The sequence below is a fragment of the Salvia hispanica genome, chromosome 3 (assembly GCF_023119035.1).
Source record: "Salvia hispanica cultivar TCC Black 2014 chromosome 3, UniMelb_Shisp_WGS_1.0, whole genome shotgun sequence".
Classification (NCBI taxonomy): Eukaryota; Viridiplantae; Streptophyta; class Magnoliopsida; order Lamiales; family Lamiaceae; genus Salvia; species Salvia hispanica.
This window is the reverse complement of record NC_062967.1, coordinates 41460977-41475594: the sequence shown is the minus strand read 5'-3', so window position 1 is coordinate 41475594 and position 14618 is coordinate 41460977. Positions and strand designations below refer to the sequence as shown.

At 33.2% G+C, this 14618-nt stretch overlaps 3 protein-coding genes across 5 annotated transcripts; 2 read left to right on the top strand and 1 right to left on the bottom strand.

Moving 5' to 3' along the window:
* Positions 1-2445: 2445 nt before the first annotated feature.
* LOC125216393 lies at positions 2446-4830 on the top strand. Of its 3 annotated transcripts, XM_048118088.1 has the most exons (7): positions 2446-2579; positions 2781-2873; positions 2970-3072; positions 3527-3683; positions 3762-3890; positions 3984-4074; positions 4423-4830. In XM_048118088.1, the coding sequence occupies exons 3-7, from the start codon at positions 2987-2989 to the stop codon at positions 4590-4592; spliced, it is 633 nt and encodes a 210-aa protein (XP_047974045.1). In that variant the 5' UTR covers positions 2446-2579; positions 2781-2873; positions 2970-2986; the 3' UTR covers positions 4593-4830. The 3 variants fall into 3 exon arrangements, with proteins under 3 accessions (XP_047974045.1, XP_047974044.1, XP_047974046.1); XM_048118087.1 differs by lacking the exon at positions 2781-2873 and having other exon boundaries at positions 2981-3072; XM_048118089.1 differs by lacking the exon at positions 2781-2873.
* Positions 4831-5409: 579 nt separating this feature from the next.
* On the bottom strand, positions 5410-10171 carry LOC125215326 (ATP-dependent 6-phosphofructokinase 6-like). The gene is made up of 13 exons (XM_048116715.1): positions 9979-10171; positions 9219-9265; positions 9103-9142; positions 8916-8978; positions 8701-8838; positions 8318-8476; positions 8183-8236; positions 7699-7767; positions 7187-7316; positions 6693-6946; positions 6496-6544; positions 6273-6427; positions 5410-5830 (listed from the first exon to the last, which is right to left on the bottom strand). The coding sequence occupies exons 1-13, from the start codon at positions 10078-10080 to the stop codon at positions 5645-5647; spliced, it is 1446 nt and encodes a 481-aa protein (XP_047972672.1). The 5' UTR covers positions 10081-10171; the 3' UTR covers positions 5410-5644.
* Positions 10172-11849: 1678 nt separating this feature from the next.
* Positions 11850-13903, top strand: LOC125212294 (early nodulin-93-like). Its single transcript, XM_048112415.1, has 4 exons — positions 11850-12055; positions 12377-12438; positions 13008-13083; positions 13661-13903. Exons 1-4 carry the CDS (start codon positions 11944-11946, stop codon positions 13741-13743), a joined length of 333 nt encoding a protein of 110 aa, XP_047968372.1. The 5' UTR covers positions 11850-11943; the 3' UTR covers positions 13744-13903.
* The last annotated feature ends 715 nt before the right edge of the window (positions 13904-14618 follow it).

Sequence of the window (14618 nt, the reverse complement as noted above, 5' to 3'; positions counted from 1 at the left end):
ATATCAACATTGTGTATTACAAATATCAACAATATGATATAAGAATATCAACATTAGTACAAGAAAATATCAACACATATTTATTGAGATTTTTACATGGTTTTATTGAGATTTTTTGATGTATTTGTTGATAAAAATCTGGTTATCAACATTTACGAAAACTAAAATAAAAAATATCAAATTTCATCATCCGAACGTCGTCGGAACATATGCAATTGAGATCTCGTTGGAATCCTTATTAAATTATCTTTAATTTGATATATTTTTTGCGAAAAAATAATTTAAATTGAGAGAGTTACGTAAATTTAAAGATTTGAGATGATTTTGAGGAGAGAGAAAGTAGTTAGTTATAATTACTACATATAGGATTTGACATTAATACCCTTTTAATTTAATTAATAATTATTTAAATTTAAAATATATTACACTTGACATTATATTAACCACAAGATCTTCTAATCTAATGGTTGAAAATTGGTCTCAATTTGGGATTGGTAATTAGTTAGCAATTGATTACATCCATATATATATATATATAGGGGAGTGTTATATTGCTAACTCAATACCTAATTGCTAACTATAACTAAATAATAGCCATTAGATATTCAAATTAAAGGGCCTAGATCATCAACCACGAAATGTCAATACGATCAACAAAAAACGTCAATAAAGCCATAGGATTAATTCCATAAAATATCAATAGGGGTATTAATGTCAATTAACTACATGTTTAGTTATAACTAACTTTTAAAAGAAATCCCAAAACGTTAAATTCATATAACATATATCAAATTAAAGATAATTTTATAAGGATTCCAACGATATCATACATGCATATGTTCCGACGTCAAAATTTGAAAAAAAATTCGAATTTTTTTCAATTTTTTCGTAAAGAAAGAAATGTCAACATACTATATAAAATATGTCAATATAATACATGTTGAATGTCAATATAAGCAATGTAAGTTAACATTCTTAAAGCATTGTTTCTAAAATCCTATGGTAAATTAGTTGTAGTTAGCAATTAAATGATGAGTTAGCAATTGATCACTCCCATATATATATATATATATATATATATATATATATATATATATATATACTCCATCCGTTCGTGATTAAATGTCTCATATTTGATTGGCACGGGTCTTAAGAAATTATTTGACTTTATATAGATAAGTGGATAGAAAAGTTAGTGGAATGTAAGACCTACTTTTATATATTGGATGAGTTAGTGGAATGTATGGTCCACTTACCAAATATTAGTATGGTAAAAGTGAAATGAAAAATTTATTGGCGGACGAATGAAAAAGGAAAAATGAGACATTTAATAGCGGATGAAGGGAGTATACATGAATAATAATAAATATCAAATTTAAAAGAATTAAATTTTGAGAGACAGGAGAGACTTTTTATGTCTGAGTTCACCAAAGCTGATTTCATCACTGTGTGGCACAACACCGCACCACGCACATGGATATAGCCGAAATGCTTTTACATTAAATCAGTCTCTTTGCAACACTGCATATTTATATTAGTTTTATCGCTTTTTATGGATTGGGCGATGTTAACATTATGCACAACATTCAAAATCTGAATCTGCAAAGTAATGAATAAAGATGCATCTCTCTCTTCCTTTATTGCTTACCAACACTCTTTCTTTTCCATAGTGGAGCTGAACAGTAGCAAATTGCACTACTCACGCTGTCCTGCTGTCCACTCTTTTCTTTTTAGTCCTTCAGAATTTTAACTTTTTAATTTTAAATTTTTTTTCTCTCTAATAAAATTAGACTTTTTCTTCACAATGCTTTAATTATTTTTTCTCTCTATATTTCTCTTACTTTATCAATTTTACATTAAAACCCGTGTCTAACCCAAATTGCATATTGTTTGAAGACGAAGGAAGTATTAAATTAAGAGTAATACATTTTGATGCGAATGAAAATTTGCAAAAAATAAAATTAAATTAAAATTTCAAAATAAAATGCATTAGGTTTTATTAATTAGATTTTATTAACAAGAGTATAATTTAATAGTGTAGTAGTAATAGACAAACGAACAAGTTCAAAATAAAAAATATTTGAATTTTAAAATATGCTTAAAATTTATCAAAAAAATCTATATTTAATCTTTATATAAATTTTAAATTAGATTTTTCAACATGCAAATATCCACCACAATTTTTTCTTATGCTATGTTAAATTTCAAATTTTATAAAACGTTATTCTTATTGATTGATACGGAGTATATGCTTAAAAAAATATTAGTAATACTTCAACTATATTTGTATTTATAGTTGCAATGTAATTTATATCTTAACTTTTTATGTGTTTTTATATTATAAAAAAATATACTATAAACTAATTTTGTTTTTAGTTTGATTAGTACGCCTAAAAACCGAATATTTTGATTTTGAGAATTTAATCTATAATTTTCATTCTTGTATCTCTATCATTTGCTCAACAATCCTCACGCAGTGATTCCGCAAATTCATCCGATTTTTCCCTAAATTCACCAAATCTAAGAGTAAACAGCTTTACTCCGTGATTGGAGCTGCCTGTAGATTCAGAATTCATAAGGTAAATATGCTATTAAAAGCTTTAATCTGCTAATAAAGAGTGTATACATAGTTTCATTTTTTTCAAGCCATTTTCTGTATTTGCTTTTTCGTGTCTGTTTTCCTTTTGCAACGGATTGGATAGAGATCTTTGATGGCGCATCACTCAATTTCTCATCTGAATCATGTTACTCTCTAAACCACGCTCTGAAATTTATTGCAGGTAAAATGATAACGAAAATTCCATAAAGAATTTTTTGGCGCCAAACTTATTTTCTGTTGTTTTTAGAAGCGTTATCAAACTGTATTTTATATGGTATGTAGAGATTAACTAAGGTTTTAGATGTTCATTTTATATGAAATGTTGCAAACTACCTATTTGATTTTTTTTTTATTTTTTTCTGAGTTTCAGCTCCTTTTCAGGTATCCATGAGAAACATGAAATGCTTTGAGTGGTTATTCATATGCTCTCTGATCACACTACTTAGTGGTCTACCATACAGTTATGGAAATGTGTAAGTGATTTGAGAATGATTTATCTTTTATTGATTTTTTAGTTAGTTGTTTATGCTTAGATTTGCATAGTTGTGAGAATGAGATGGGCCTGCTGTATAAAAAGTGATGTGAAATTATGTGTTTCTAATACTCGTCAAATTAGTTCCTTCGTATACTAAACTGAATCTTTTACAGTCTAATATTTGGATCCTGGCCACTTCTATTACACTGTTTTGAGTAAGAGAAACCTAGTTACCAATGGATATGGTTAGGAAACAGAACTTGATTCAGCTCAGCTTTGTTCAGTTTACAGTTTTTGTCATCAACGGCCTGATTCTGACTTCTATTCTAGTTAAGTAGGGGTTAACTAATAACAATCTAATCTTTTTACTATAAAGTTTGTCAATAAAACATTTGTATGTATTCTTAGTGAATGATGAGGTACGTGGCTGTCTTTATTTGAATCTTTAACAGTCTTGAAACATTTGGCACGATGAATGATAAAGTTTTGCATGTTGATGAGGAGCATTTCAAGGAAACCTTGCCGATTCAAAATGGGGCTCGCCTCTACCACTTGCAGGGGTTAAAACCCCTGACGTGGTATGAGGTGAAGATGTCATATCCTGCTTCTGTATGTGCATCATTTTTATATGTTGTGCCATTTAAGATTCGTTGACAGCATCTCCTAATTAGATTGAAGGGATAACAGATGCCTGCCAGTTTTTCTTTGCAACTAAAAAGTGGTACTCCAGATTTGGGTCTGAATCTAGGAAGAAAATTGCTCAATACTGAAAAGATCATTTTCAAGACAACCGGAATCACCTCACTGATTGAACAGGTTTGTTAGTAAAATATCTTACATGTAAATGTGTGTCCTAATATTCTTTTGCATGGATGTTCACTATTTTGTTACGTATTTTTTTTGGTTTAGGGCGACATATCTGTTTTCGTGAATGTAGAACCTGAAGGTGTTGTCACAACATCAGGGAAGCGGGAAATGGAATATATCATGTTTAATATAGGTACACCAATTTTATGTTACAGTGCTATTCTTATTCTACACCAAGTTCTTAGTGAGAAACTTCAGCTTAGTTATTTTTTTTTTCTTTTTTTACCCAGCATGAAGCTTTTCATCCTACCAACTTCACACTATCTCTTTGCAATATTTCTTGTGCATATGCTTCTTCAAAATGTTGTGGTCATATCGTAGGTTGTTGATTTAGCTCGAAATTTGAACCAACCTCTAGTAATCAGCTTGTTTCTACATGCTCATACATTATGTCTATAGCTATTTTCTACAAGTTCGGTTTTATTCAGATAAAAACACAGCTGGCTTTTGTTGTCTTGACCGATCTCCATCTTTGCTGCAGTGTGTGACGAACTGTTGCTGGGTATTCCCCACAAGGCTTGGTATGTCACAGTTTTCGTATTGATCGGTTTGATGTTGGTTTTTGTGGTTCCTTGGTATCTCCCTGCCTTCTTGCTGCCAAAAAATGGTATACAGCCATTGCTTGATCATACTGTTACCAAGGCTTCATGAAGCCATCTCTTTGCTACGGCTTCTACCTACGTCTCCTCGAGATATTTGATTGAGGTGAATGATTTGGTTTGGCATATTTGCTTAAAACTATGCAAAATATGTTTAGATGTAGTTTGACGTTAAATCGTTTTATTAAAAAAAAAAGTGTATATAAAGTATAATTATACAGATGTTGAAGAATGGGAACATTTTAGCTACGTCTAGTTTTCGAAATTGAAACCCGAAACCCGTTTGAGAATGTATGTGTTAAACAAAATTAGTTGGTACACATTTGATTCACTAGCAGGGATTGCATACACATTATTCCTGAATTGATAAATAGGAGAGGTGTAAGGAGTAGATAAATACCACTATTCACAACTTAAATCAAATATGCATGGCTAGTTGTCTTAATACTCTTCAAAGTACATAAAATTTTCTCATATTTTTGTTTTGTAACACTGATTTCATGTACTTCAAAATATACATTTTATATATATTTTTTTCTGATTTAACAATCAAAGTGGTTAAATACACAAACTTGATGTGGCATCAACGTACTTGGTATGTATAGAATCATAGTAGATTGTATTTAAAAAATAACATCTCAAATCATAACTAAGAATCAATACTATCAATTAGAGTTATTAATCTAATGGTATCAATTAGTTGTCGACGATGAACGGAGCTTAAAGATTCATCAAAGCGACATCTGCTATAGATATCTCATTAGTCATGTACAATCTCGTTAAAGATTCATCAAAGCGACAGAGTCCAATTGTAGGAAATTTTTGAAAAATAAGTACTGATAGTTCAATTGTATCTTTACTCAGCAATATAATTCAATCAACGTGTTTTATAATCAAAATACTGATAAATAAATGCTACAATCGAAGAGGAGCAGCATATTCTCTCTCAAAATCTATGAAAAAATGATGAAAAAAAGTGACTGAATTAAAGTGCTCCTACACGATCCCATTAATATGTTATTGTAGGAATCCTCAATCTAAATTGGACTAAATCGTGCAAAACAGGGAAGAGGGAGAGGTAGTCGAAGAGTATCAAGCGCTTTCTTATTTCTTGATTCTATTACCTGTTTTCGCGTCTGCATCGTCCATCAGTTGGGATTGAGACTCTTGCTCTTTCTTGGCTTCGTCGAGCTGTTTACGGCCAAGGAAGCTCGGTTGGTTAGTCGAAGAGAGAAGCCTCGCCCACATCCTGTCAGTTATCACAACCTTGTTTTGCTGCTCAGTAATACGCTGCACAGAAACAGGTATATGTCATCTCCACCTCAGTAATTAGTTCTGATGATATTGCACGGGGAAACGGGGTGAACCGTGTTCAACTTGTAGAAGCCTTTTCTGTTCAATTTGGTAGTCTAGCCCCCAAATATTTTTTAAAGAAGCACAGATCATCGCCAATGCGACAAAAACAAATCGTAGCAGCGATAAATTCCTACTTCAGACTTGACTCATGCAGCAAGTTCATAAATAGTTGTTAAAGATACCTCAAAACAATCAATTTTCAGCAATATCCCGCAAGTGCCATTTCAACAAGCTCCTAAGATGATGTAAACTAATGTTCTTAGTAAGGGCCTTATGAGTATTGCTTAGATGTCGAGGTGCTTCTTGATACTCAAGAGACATACGACTTATTTTAGTGAAACCATGATGACCACTATCTAAGTAAATTGCGACTTACATTGAACGGAATGTATGTGTGCCGGCCATTTACAAGCCCACTTGTGAAGCCCGTGAAACCTGACATCGCTCCATGAACGGCACTTTGAGCAAGAAGTGTGCAGTACACGTTATCGGATGCATTGCTCGGAATAGCACGGATCATGTAAGTTGGATCTACAAAACAATAGGTTAGTTTCTTGTTTCCAATAAATAGGACAAATATTATTATTTACTGAACTGACCTATGTATTTTAGAGTGATAGGAAGTTTTTGTTGCTTTGAAAAGTGTTCCTGTATTAGGGAAGAACAAATTAGCAAAGCAGGAAATCCACTATTACAGCTTTCAATGTGCTCCTTTATTAAAAAATCACAGTTAATGGTTTTTAAGCTGTCTGAATAGGTTTCGCAATTTGTCAGAGAACAAATGTAGAAAGAACACCTTAATTCTCTGAGAAAGCCACAAGCCGATGTCTTGAAGTAGCTTGTTCCCTGAAGCATCCTGTTCATTTTTAGCACTGAGAAGATCCTCTCCTGCTCCTTCAGCAACAACAATGACCATGTGTCCATTTTCTTTAAGCCTCTTCGCAATGTACTCGAAAAGTCCACCTTGTCCTTCTAAATAAAATGGTGACTCGGGTATCAAGCAGCAGTCAACATCTCGGCTGGCCAGCGTAGCATACATTGCAATAAATCCTATAGAAATAAAGTAGCAAAGTCAGCGGCTATTGAGGAGATAAAATCAAAATAACTGTAGAGCTTGATGGAGCAAGTCATATTTCTGTAGTATCAATAGTTTCTGTCATTTGAAGGGATACCTATCTTGCTTTTCTTATACATTTTATTACTCATAGTCATCTTAATTAATGCATAAGTGCTGCATAAAATCTTAGAGTGCATCAGTCCTCACTCCTCAAGTGCGAAAATGTTTCTTACCACTGTAGCGGCCCATAAGTTTCACTACACCAATTCCATTTTCTGCACTCTCAGCCTCGACATGTGCAGCATTAATGGCACGCTGAGCTTCCTCTACAGCAGTATCAAAACCGAATGATTTGTCAATAACCTGATAAGAGAATCCAGTTGAAACCGACGTTTGTTAGTACTCAAAGCGAGTAACTCTAGTGAATACACCGAATGTTTAAACTCCAAATTCCAATCACTTTTTAATGGAAGTTAATCCCACAAACTAGAATCAAGGTTTATGTTCACATGGATTATAATGCAAGAAGAACGTCAAGCATTAACCACAATTTTTGGGGTTAACCTAATACTTTGGTCTTAAGAGAGGAAGTACTGGGAAGAAAAACTACTAATGCATTTCCACAATGTTATATTAGTGAGACTTTTGACACTTCGGATTATTTTCTGCAAATTGATCACATCATCTAGATAACCATATGAGGAATTAGAAGTGACAACTCATATAAATGGCGAATAAAAGGTACCGATATGTCATTGTCAATTGTCTTGGGAATTCCAGCAACTATAACCTTTAAACCCCGCTTCCGAATTTCCTGCAAATGAAAATAAGTCTCCTGAAATGTTCAGCATGCATAACAGTAGAGTGGATGAATAACTATGGAAACTTTTGTTAGAAAATTGCCACCAAACTGGCACTAGAGTCAGTAAATTCGGCCTCAATAATTGAAAGCAAAAGCCTAAACTTGAGGTACTACTCAAGAAACCATAACATTGATGTCTAAAACTATAGAAAGTGAGGTGAAGAACTTCGTGGAATGTTAGCAAAGTCGCGTAAAAATAAAACAAAATTTAGAAAAGACAATTAAGGGTCAAGTCAACATCACTTGACGACTCATTCGAATTTATAAAGAACAAGCTAAGTAAAATCATGAATATTGTGCTACTTAGTAGGAGAACTAAATTAGATTGCATTTTATAAGTTGGGATTTATTATCCCCCTAAGATCACCTCATATATAACAGCTGCTCCTTTCTGGGTGCCATCCCCTCCAATTATGTAAACCTGAGAATCATCGTTTTCATAAGTTATAAACTGAAGTCCAGTGCAAACATTCTAGCTATAGAAAGTATAATCAAGACTTACCTGATTAATTCCACGGTCCTGAATGCTGTCAACGATCTTCATGGTATCATGACCACCTCGGGAAGTTCCCAGGATGGTCCCACCACGCTTATGTATGTCGTTTACAATCTTAGGTGACAAGGGTTTGGTATTCTTTGAATAGAATCCCCTGTAGCCTCCCTAAGAGAAGATATTATGCATTAGGAGTACATAAAATAGAAAAGAAATAGCTTTTCTAAAGCAATGATTGAAGCACTAATGTAGTTTCCCTAATCAAACATACAATAACTTACAACAATATGCAATAAACTGCTGTTAGAATAATTTGATAGCATTTCATACCATATATATAATCAACAATATGTAACAGTTTAAAATCAGAGCTAGCAATAAATACGACTTACATCGATTCCCAGGACTTTGGTGGCTCCATACATATAATCAAGGCTATGCACAATCTCCCTAATCACTGTGTTTAGGCCTGGGCAGAGACCTCCACATGTTACAATACAAGCATTCACTTCTTCAGGAGTAAAGTACACCTGCTTGATATTGATGCACTCAAATACTGGAGTCCCCAAATCCTAAAGACTTGAATTCAAGAAAAAGGAAGGTTTACCTTTTGACGCGGTCCAGCTCGCCGGAAATGCACCCCTCTTGGGGAATCCTTGTGAACAACAATCTTCATAGAGAAACATAATTGGTCTGAGAATGGTGAAACAATATTCTACCCTTCGACTAGTGGGGAGGGGGGGGGGGACAAAGAAATATAACTAGGACCTTCTTTAAAACACAAGTGTGCCCACCTTTTGAGGTACACTATCATCCATGTCGACGAAATACTGCCTGAAATCATAAAAAAGTGTAAATGTGTCCAATACTTGAGACCCATCTGAGAGGGAGAAAAGTATGTTTAACTCACTTAGCAACAGAGTAGGCAGGATTGGAGCGTAGCGGATTGGGATAAGTCTGCCAAACATTAAAGCACCAATGTCAAGGGTTCACTTCTTCAGTTTCTCTGTACTTCTTTTCTCATGTCTCGGTCTCATTCTTCATTGCTTAAAAATTACTACTACATGCTTTTCTCAACAGAAAAAACACACACACACTACTCTAAAAATGTCACTACCATTTAAACTTCACAAAGAAGAAAGCATCAAATGATTCTTCATGAATCCCAGCTTAAAACCACAACTTACATCAAACAATGCAGCAACAGAATTAAGTTATACTAGTCCACAAAATCATGAACATTCATAATGCGGGCCCCACAAGTACAAGCCAAAATTCTTACGAGATTAAAACACAACAAAATCATTAAATAGCCATAGCTTTATGCATTAATCCAGCAGTTAATGCATCTTACAAAAATAAAATCATCAGGAACTTACTGCAAACACTTCAACATTCCTCAGCTAAAATGTAGCACGTAATTCGCTCATTATCCCCAAACATTTCACCCTCTAATCGCATAAAATTCAAACCGATTCTCCACAAACTAATCCACAATACTTATTCTACGCAGTGGAATCACACAGCAGCAATCGCAATCGCGATCGCGCAACATTCCGAACAAATACAGCCATCCGGCATTTCAAACGCGGGAAACAATAGATACAGATTCATGTATGTATATCATCAATGCAATCAAAATTCAAAACAAAACACACACGCGTACATACAGGGAGATTAGGAATGTAATCGGTGAGATGAGGCACATCCTGTAGAACGAAACCGAGCTTTCCTTCCGTCACCTTCATCTGGAAATTGCTCTGATTCGCCATGTCAAACTCTCTGTCACACAAATCTGCGCCTAATGCAATATGCAGAGGAAAATTTTATTTCAGTAAATGATTTATGGTTCAAAGACAAGAAGGATTCGACTTTCTCGTGAGCAATTACTGTATGCATTTCTATATATATATAAATCTACAATTTTGCTGATATTGATCTAAGTTATAAATTTAAGATACACTGGGATTTCCAATATTTAAATAGTTTACGTGTGATTTTATTTATTTATAACAAATTAATACTATTTGCTTATATAAGTAGTAGTAATATGCATATGGATATTGTGGGCGGAGCAAAAGAAATTTATATAGAATCATCTTGATGGATTGTATTTTATTTAAATAATCATGCAAAAGTCCACTAAATTTGATCTATCAACCAATGAAAACTCTATAACGAAAAAAAATTACTATATGAATAAAATAACGAAAAACATCTTTTCTAATTTGATATACAAAAAAAAAGTCAAGCATGAGATTTGGCAAGTAACTGTTTCAAACTTTACTTGTGAAACAATTAATATTTTTATTAGTATCTATGGTGTAATAATAGTAGTACCGTACATGAAATTCATTATATAAGCAGAATTTCATAATCTATATAATGGTTGACTATACTTCCTCCCCCAACACACATTTATATCAATTAGATCATTTACTTCAAGCACCAATCTCCATTTTTCTAATATTGATGTTTTCCCAGCCAATTAAAAAACCTCCAAATCACATCAATCTTTACACCAAATGAAATAAATTTGAGGAAAAAATAGAAACTTTGAAAATTAAAAACGCCTACAAAATTTGTAGCCATAATAATCAACAGAAGAATAACTTTTAATTCGTTGAATAAATACAAAGATTGTAAATGAAAGTGAAAATGAATATGACAAATTCGAATCACGATCGGAAAAAAAAGTACTATGTGCTGATTGATAACAATGTAGTAGGAGTATGATTTTTTGTAAATGTGTAAAACAATTGCAGAGGAGGCAAAAATGTAGTGGGGTAAAAAGTGGAGCTGACATGAGCCGTTGATTATAACCTCCAACCTAATTGATTTTAATCATATAGTTATAATTTATTTTAAGAAATGTACCAAACGTGAATGTTTGCTAAAATTAATACTACTATATTTATTCTCAAAAAATAGCCTTGTTTTTTCATTTTGGATTGTCGGTTAAAATTAATTTCTATCATTTTTTTAGTAAATATTTTTCTCTTTATTAGGTATGTTTCATTTTCTACTAACAATACTCTTATTTTTCTCAATTTTACACTAAAATCATATAATATGATCCAAACAACAATGCATCTAAATTCAGAAATACAGCCCAAATCTTGGTCCTAGAATTAGATAGATCTAATGATTAATAATTGGCCAAAATACATAATATCATTATTAATCAATTTTATGTCATTTCATAAAATCTGGGTTTAATATCATTTTTAGCTCATTTTAAACCATACATTAATAAAATGACCTAAAAATATAGTAACAATAACCTAAACATGCCCCCACATGTAATTTTGTTCTATGTTTTTATATTAAAATCCAATTTTACATTAGATCAGAAGCATAAGATATATACTGAAATACAAACACGAATAGCACAACTTTGAATAATTTCATGAATCGAAATTTTTTACGTAATTACAAAGTCGCAATTGGTCTCTGTACGCAATAATTTGACCGGGGACCCACCATCGAGCCGCCACGTGGACAGACTGACTACAAAAGGGTGTCAGCGCATACGGATTTAGATTGTAAATTTGTAATCAAGCCCGCAGTTTTCATTTTCGAATCGAGAGAGAGACAGAGAGGGAGAGGATTTTCGAATCAAGGATTGGGGGAAAATGGGGATTCCGTCAGAGTTGAGGGACTTGTATGCAAGCCGCAAGACCTCTCTGCTCATCCAATCACCACAGGAAGATGCCAAGATGCTTCGCTCAAAGATGTGCACCCAAGGTTTCATGCTTTTTTTCATTTTTGATTCAATCTGAAAATCTGTTTCTGTAGCCTTTTTTTGGCAATCTCATAACTGTTCGTGAACCTTATTGGAAACCCCCTGTTTTATTTGTTTTTTGTTTCGATTTTGGTTAATTAGGGGTATGATTCGAATTTCGGTTTCAATTGCAGATTGCTAGAGTTTTTTTATGCAATCAACATGTCAATTATGATACGATTTTGAAAATCGATGATTAGTTGAATTCAGTTTTGGCATTTTTCGTGCATGTTGAGCTGAATAATACTTTGTGGTTTTCTCTTCTCGCTGTGTTGGATTTGCAGAAGGTGTTCGTGCTGGAACTAAGGCTGCTGCAATTGCCTGTGTCGCCAGCGCAATTCCCACTGTATGTGAATTCTACTATTTTTGCCTGAAGAAATCATTTATTTTTGTTTAGTGTGTAGCTTTTTTCAATCATATTGTGATACTTACAATGCTTGCATTTCCAAACTATGGAAAAGGGTTAATTGCACTCAGAGACGTGTTATTGTTCGGTCATTAGAGAGGCGTGGGGTGGAACGAGCTATGATCGATTTTGATCACAGTTAAAATAACAATGATGCTCTAACTATGAAATTGTTCATGGAAATGAATTGGCTGGTTGCCCTCAAAATGTGTTAGTGTTCTGTCATTATGGATGACATGGGGACGAACGGTATTGGTCACTGTTAAACTTCATAATGGAGTGCTTGATTCTAGCTTATAGGGATCTGATCCAGTTCTTTTTTTGATTCTGTTTCAATCTAATTTCACAATGTGCACATAAACACACATTGTATAAGATAGATTGAAAATGGTCAAAATATGGTATGAGATAGTATGCTGTGTTTTTCCGTTGTATTAGACTATCTTGGAATGCTGTGTGAGTTATGATCTGAAATCTATGTACTGAATTATGTTTTGCAAATCTTTCAGTTGATAGTTTGTCGAAAGGTTCCTTGGGCAAAGGCGAATATCAACCATACTGGACAGGCACTCATTATATCTGCTGGTATGTTACCATCTTAGTTTGTCGAAAATAAGTAGTATACAAGTTTCTTAGAAACAGTTTTAGACTTTTAGTAAAGACAAGCTGAGTTGTAGACTCCGTATTCCATAACCATGTTCTCCTTGTCTTCACTAAAACTATCACCGCTTAGGTAAACGCTGCATTTCAACACAATGTTGGCTGCATATAGGGGTTAGTTTTAATATTAGAGGACAAATCTATAGATGCTAAATATGGATGCGGTCTTGCAATGGCCTAAATCTGGGAAACCATTGTGAGATCCATTGTTCAACCTTAGTGATTTTTGGCTTTGAACTCATGAAATCCATCACTAGGCCATCCAAAAGATGGGGTTGGGTGCACTCGAATTTGTTTTCCATGGAAGATTTTATTAGAAGCATCAAGAAAGCTAGTCACGCAGATTTCATTGGATGCCTAATGCTGCATCTTGGATTCATCTACCATGTAACATGATTATCATCTAATCTAATGCCTCAATTTACATACTCCATTTGGTTTGATTTTCAAACATATTTCAAACGAATGAAGTGACTTTTAATTTTTGTTTTGTGTGGAACAGCATCGATAGCTGGATATTTCATCACGGCAGATAAGACTATATTGGAATGCGCAAGGAGGAATACACACTACAAACCATCATAAGAGAAAATGGAGTTGGGGCTGTCTTAGTTTAATTTGTGCTCCAGATGTTTGTACTACTCGTGATCTGTTTGTATGCTGCTTTCCAATTTTGACATAAATCTTTTTTAGAGGGAACTTTAAAAAAAGTTTCTGGACAATGGGATTTACATATTTTCTAGAACTCATAAAAAATAAATACCACCAGAATCCTTCTAGACAAAACGTAAGCATGTTTGAGATACCTTCTCACTATTTTCAAATTTTTTGGCCTTAAGATCTATTTTTATTATGAATCTGGATTCCCTGATGTGTCAAAGAGCACTACAGGTTATGTTGTCTTAATTGTTGCTAAATTTTACATCTCATAGTAATTCATAAAATCCAACCTCACTACCATTTACGATTCACTCTTCCAAGCCTTTTCGAAGTACTATCAAGTAAAAATTCAGAAAATGTAATTTCTATCATGTAATCAACTTTCGTTATCTTCAATTGAAAATGAGGTTTTTATAGGTGTGTGATCAAATACTAACTAGTTTACAGTAATAACTAGTAGTAATAACTAATATCAATGTTATATGTTAAAAATATCAACACAAAGATATAAATTCTAACTAGTTTATAAGTGTGTGATCAAATACTAACTAGTTTATGGGTAAATTGCTGCAAAATTCATGCATTTCAGCTAAATCTGGTTTGTCCCGCAAAGTTGAAACTTGTAGTGAAATCACTAATCTTAGTAATAATTTTTCTATAAAAAAATATTTTGATTACTTATTTGTATTATTGATTTGGTGCAAATGCATTTCAAATTGACGGCGATTGACAAAAATGATAAAACTAAGGGGAGATTTTATCCTCTAAAATATTTCAAATGTCATGTCACTGTAATTTCA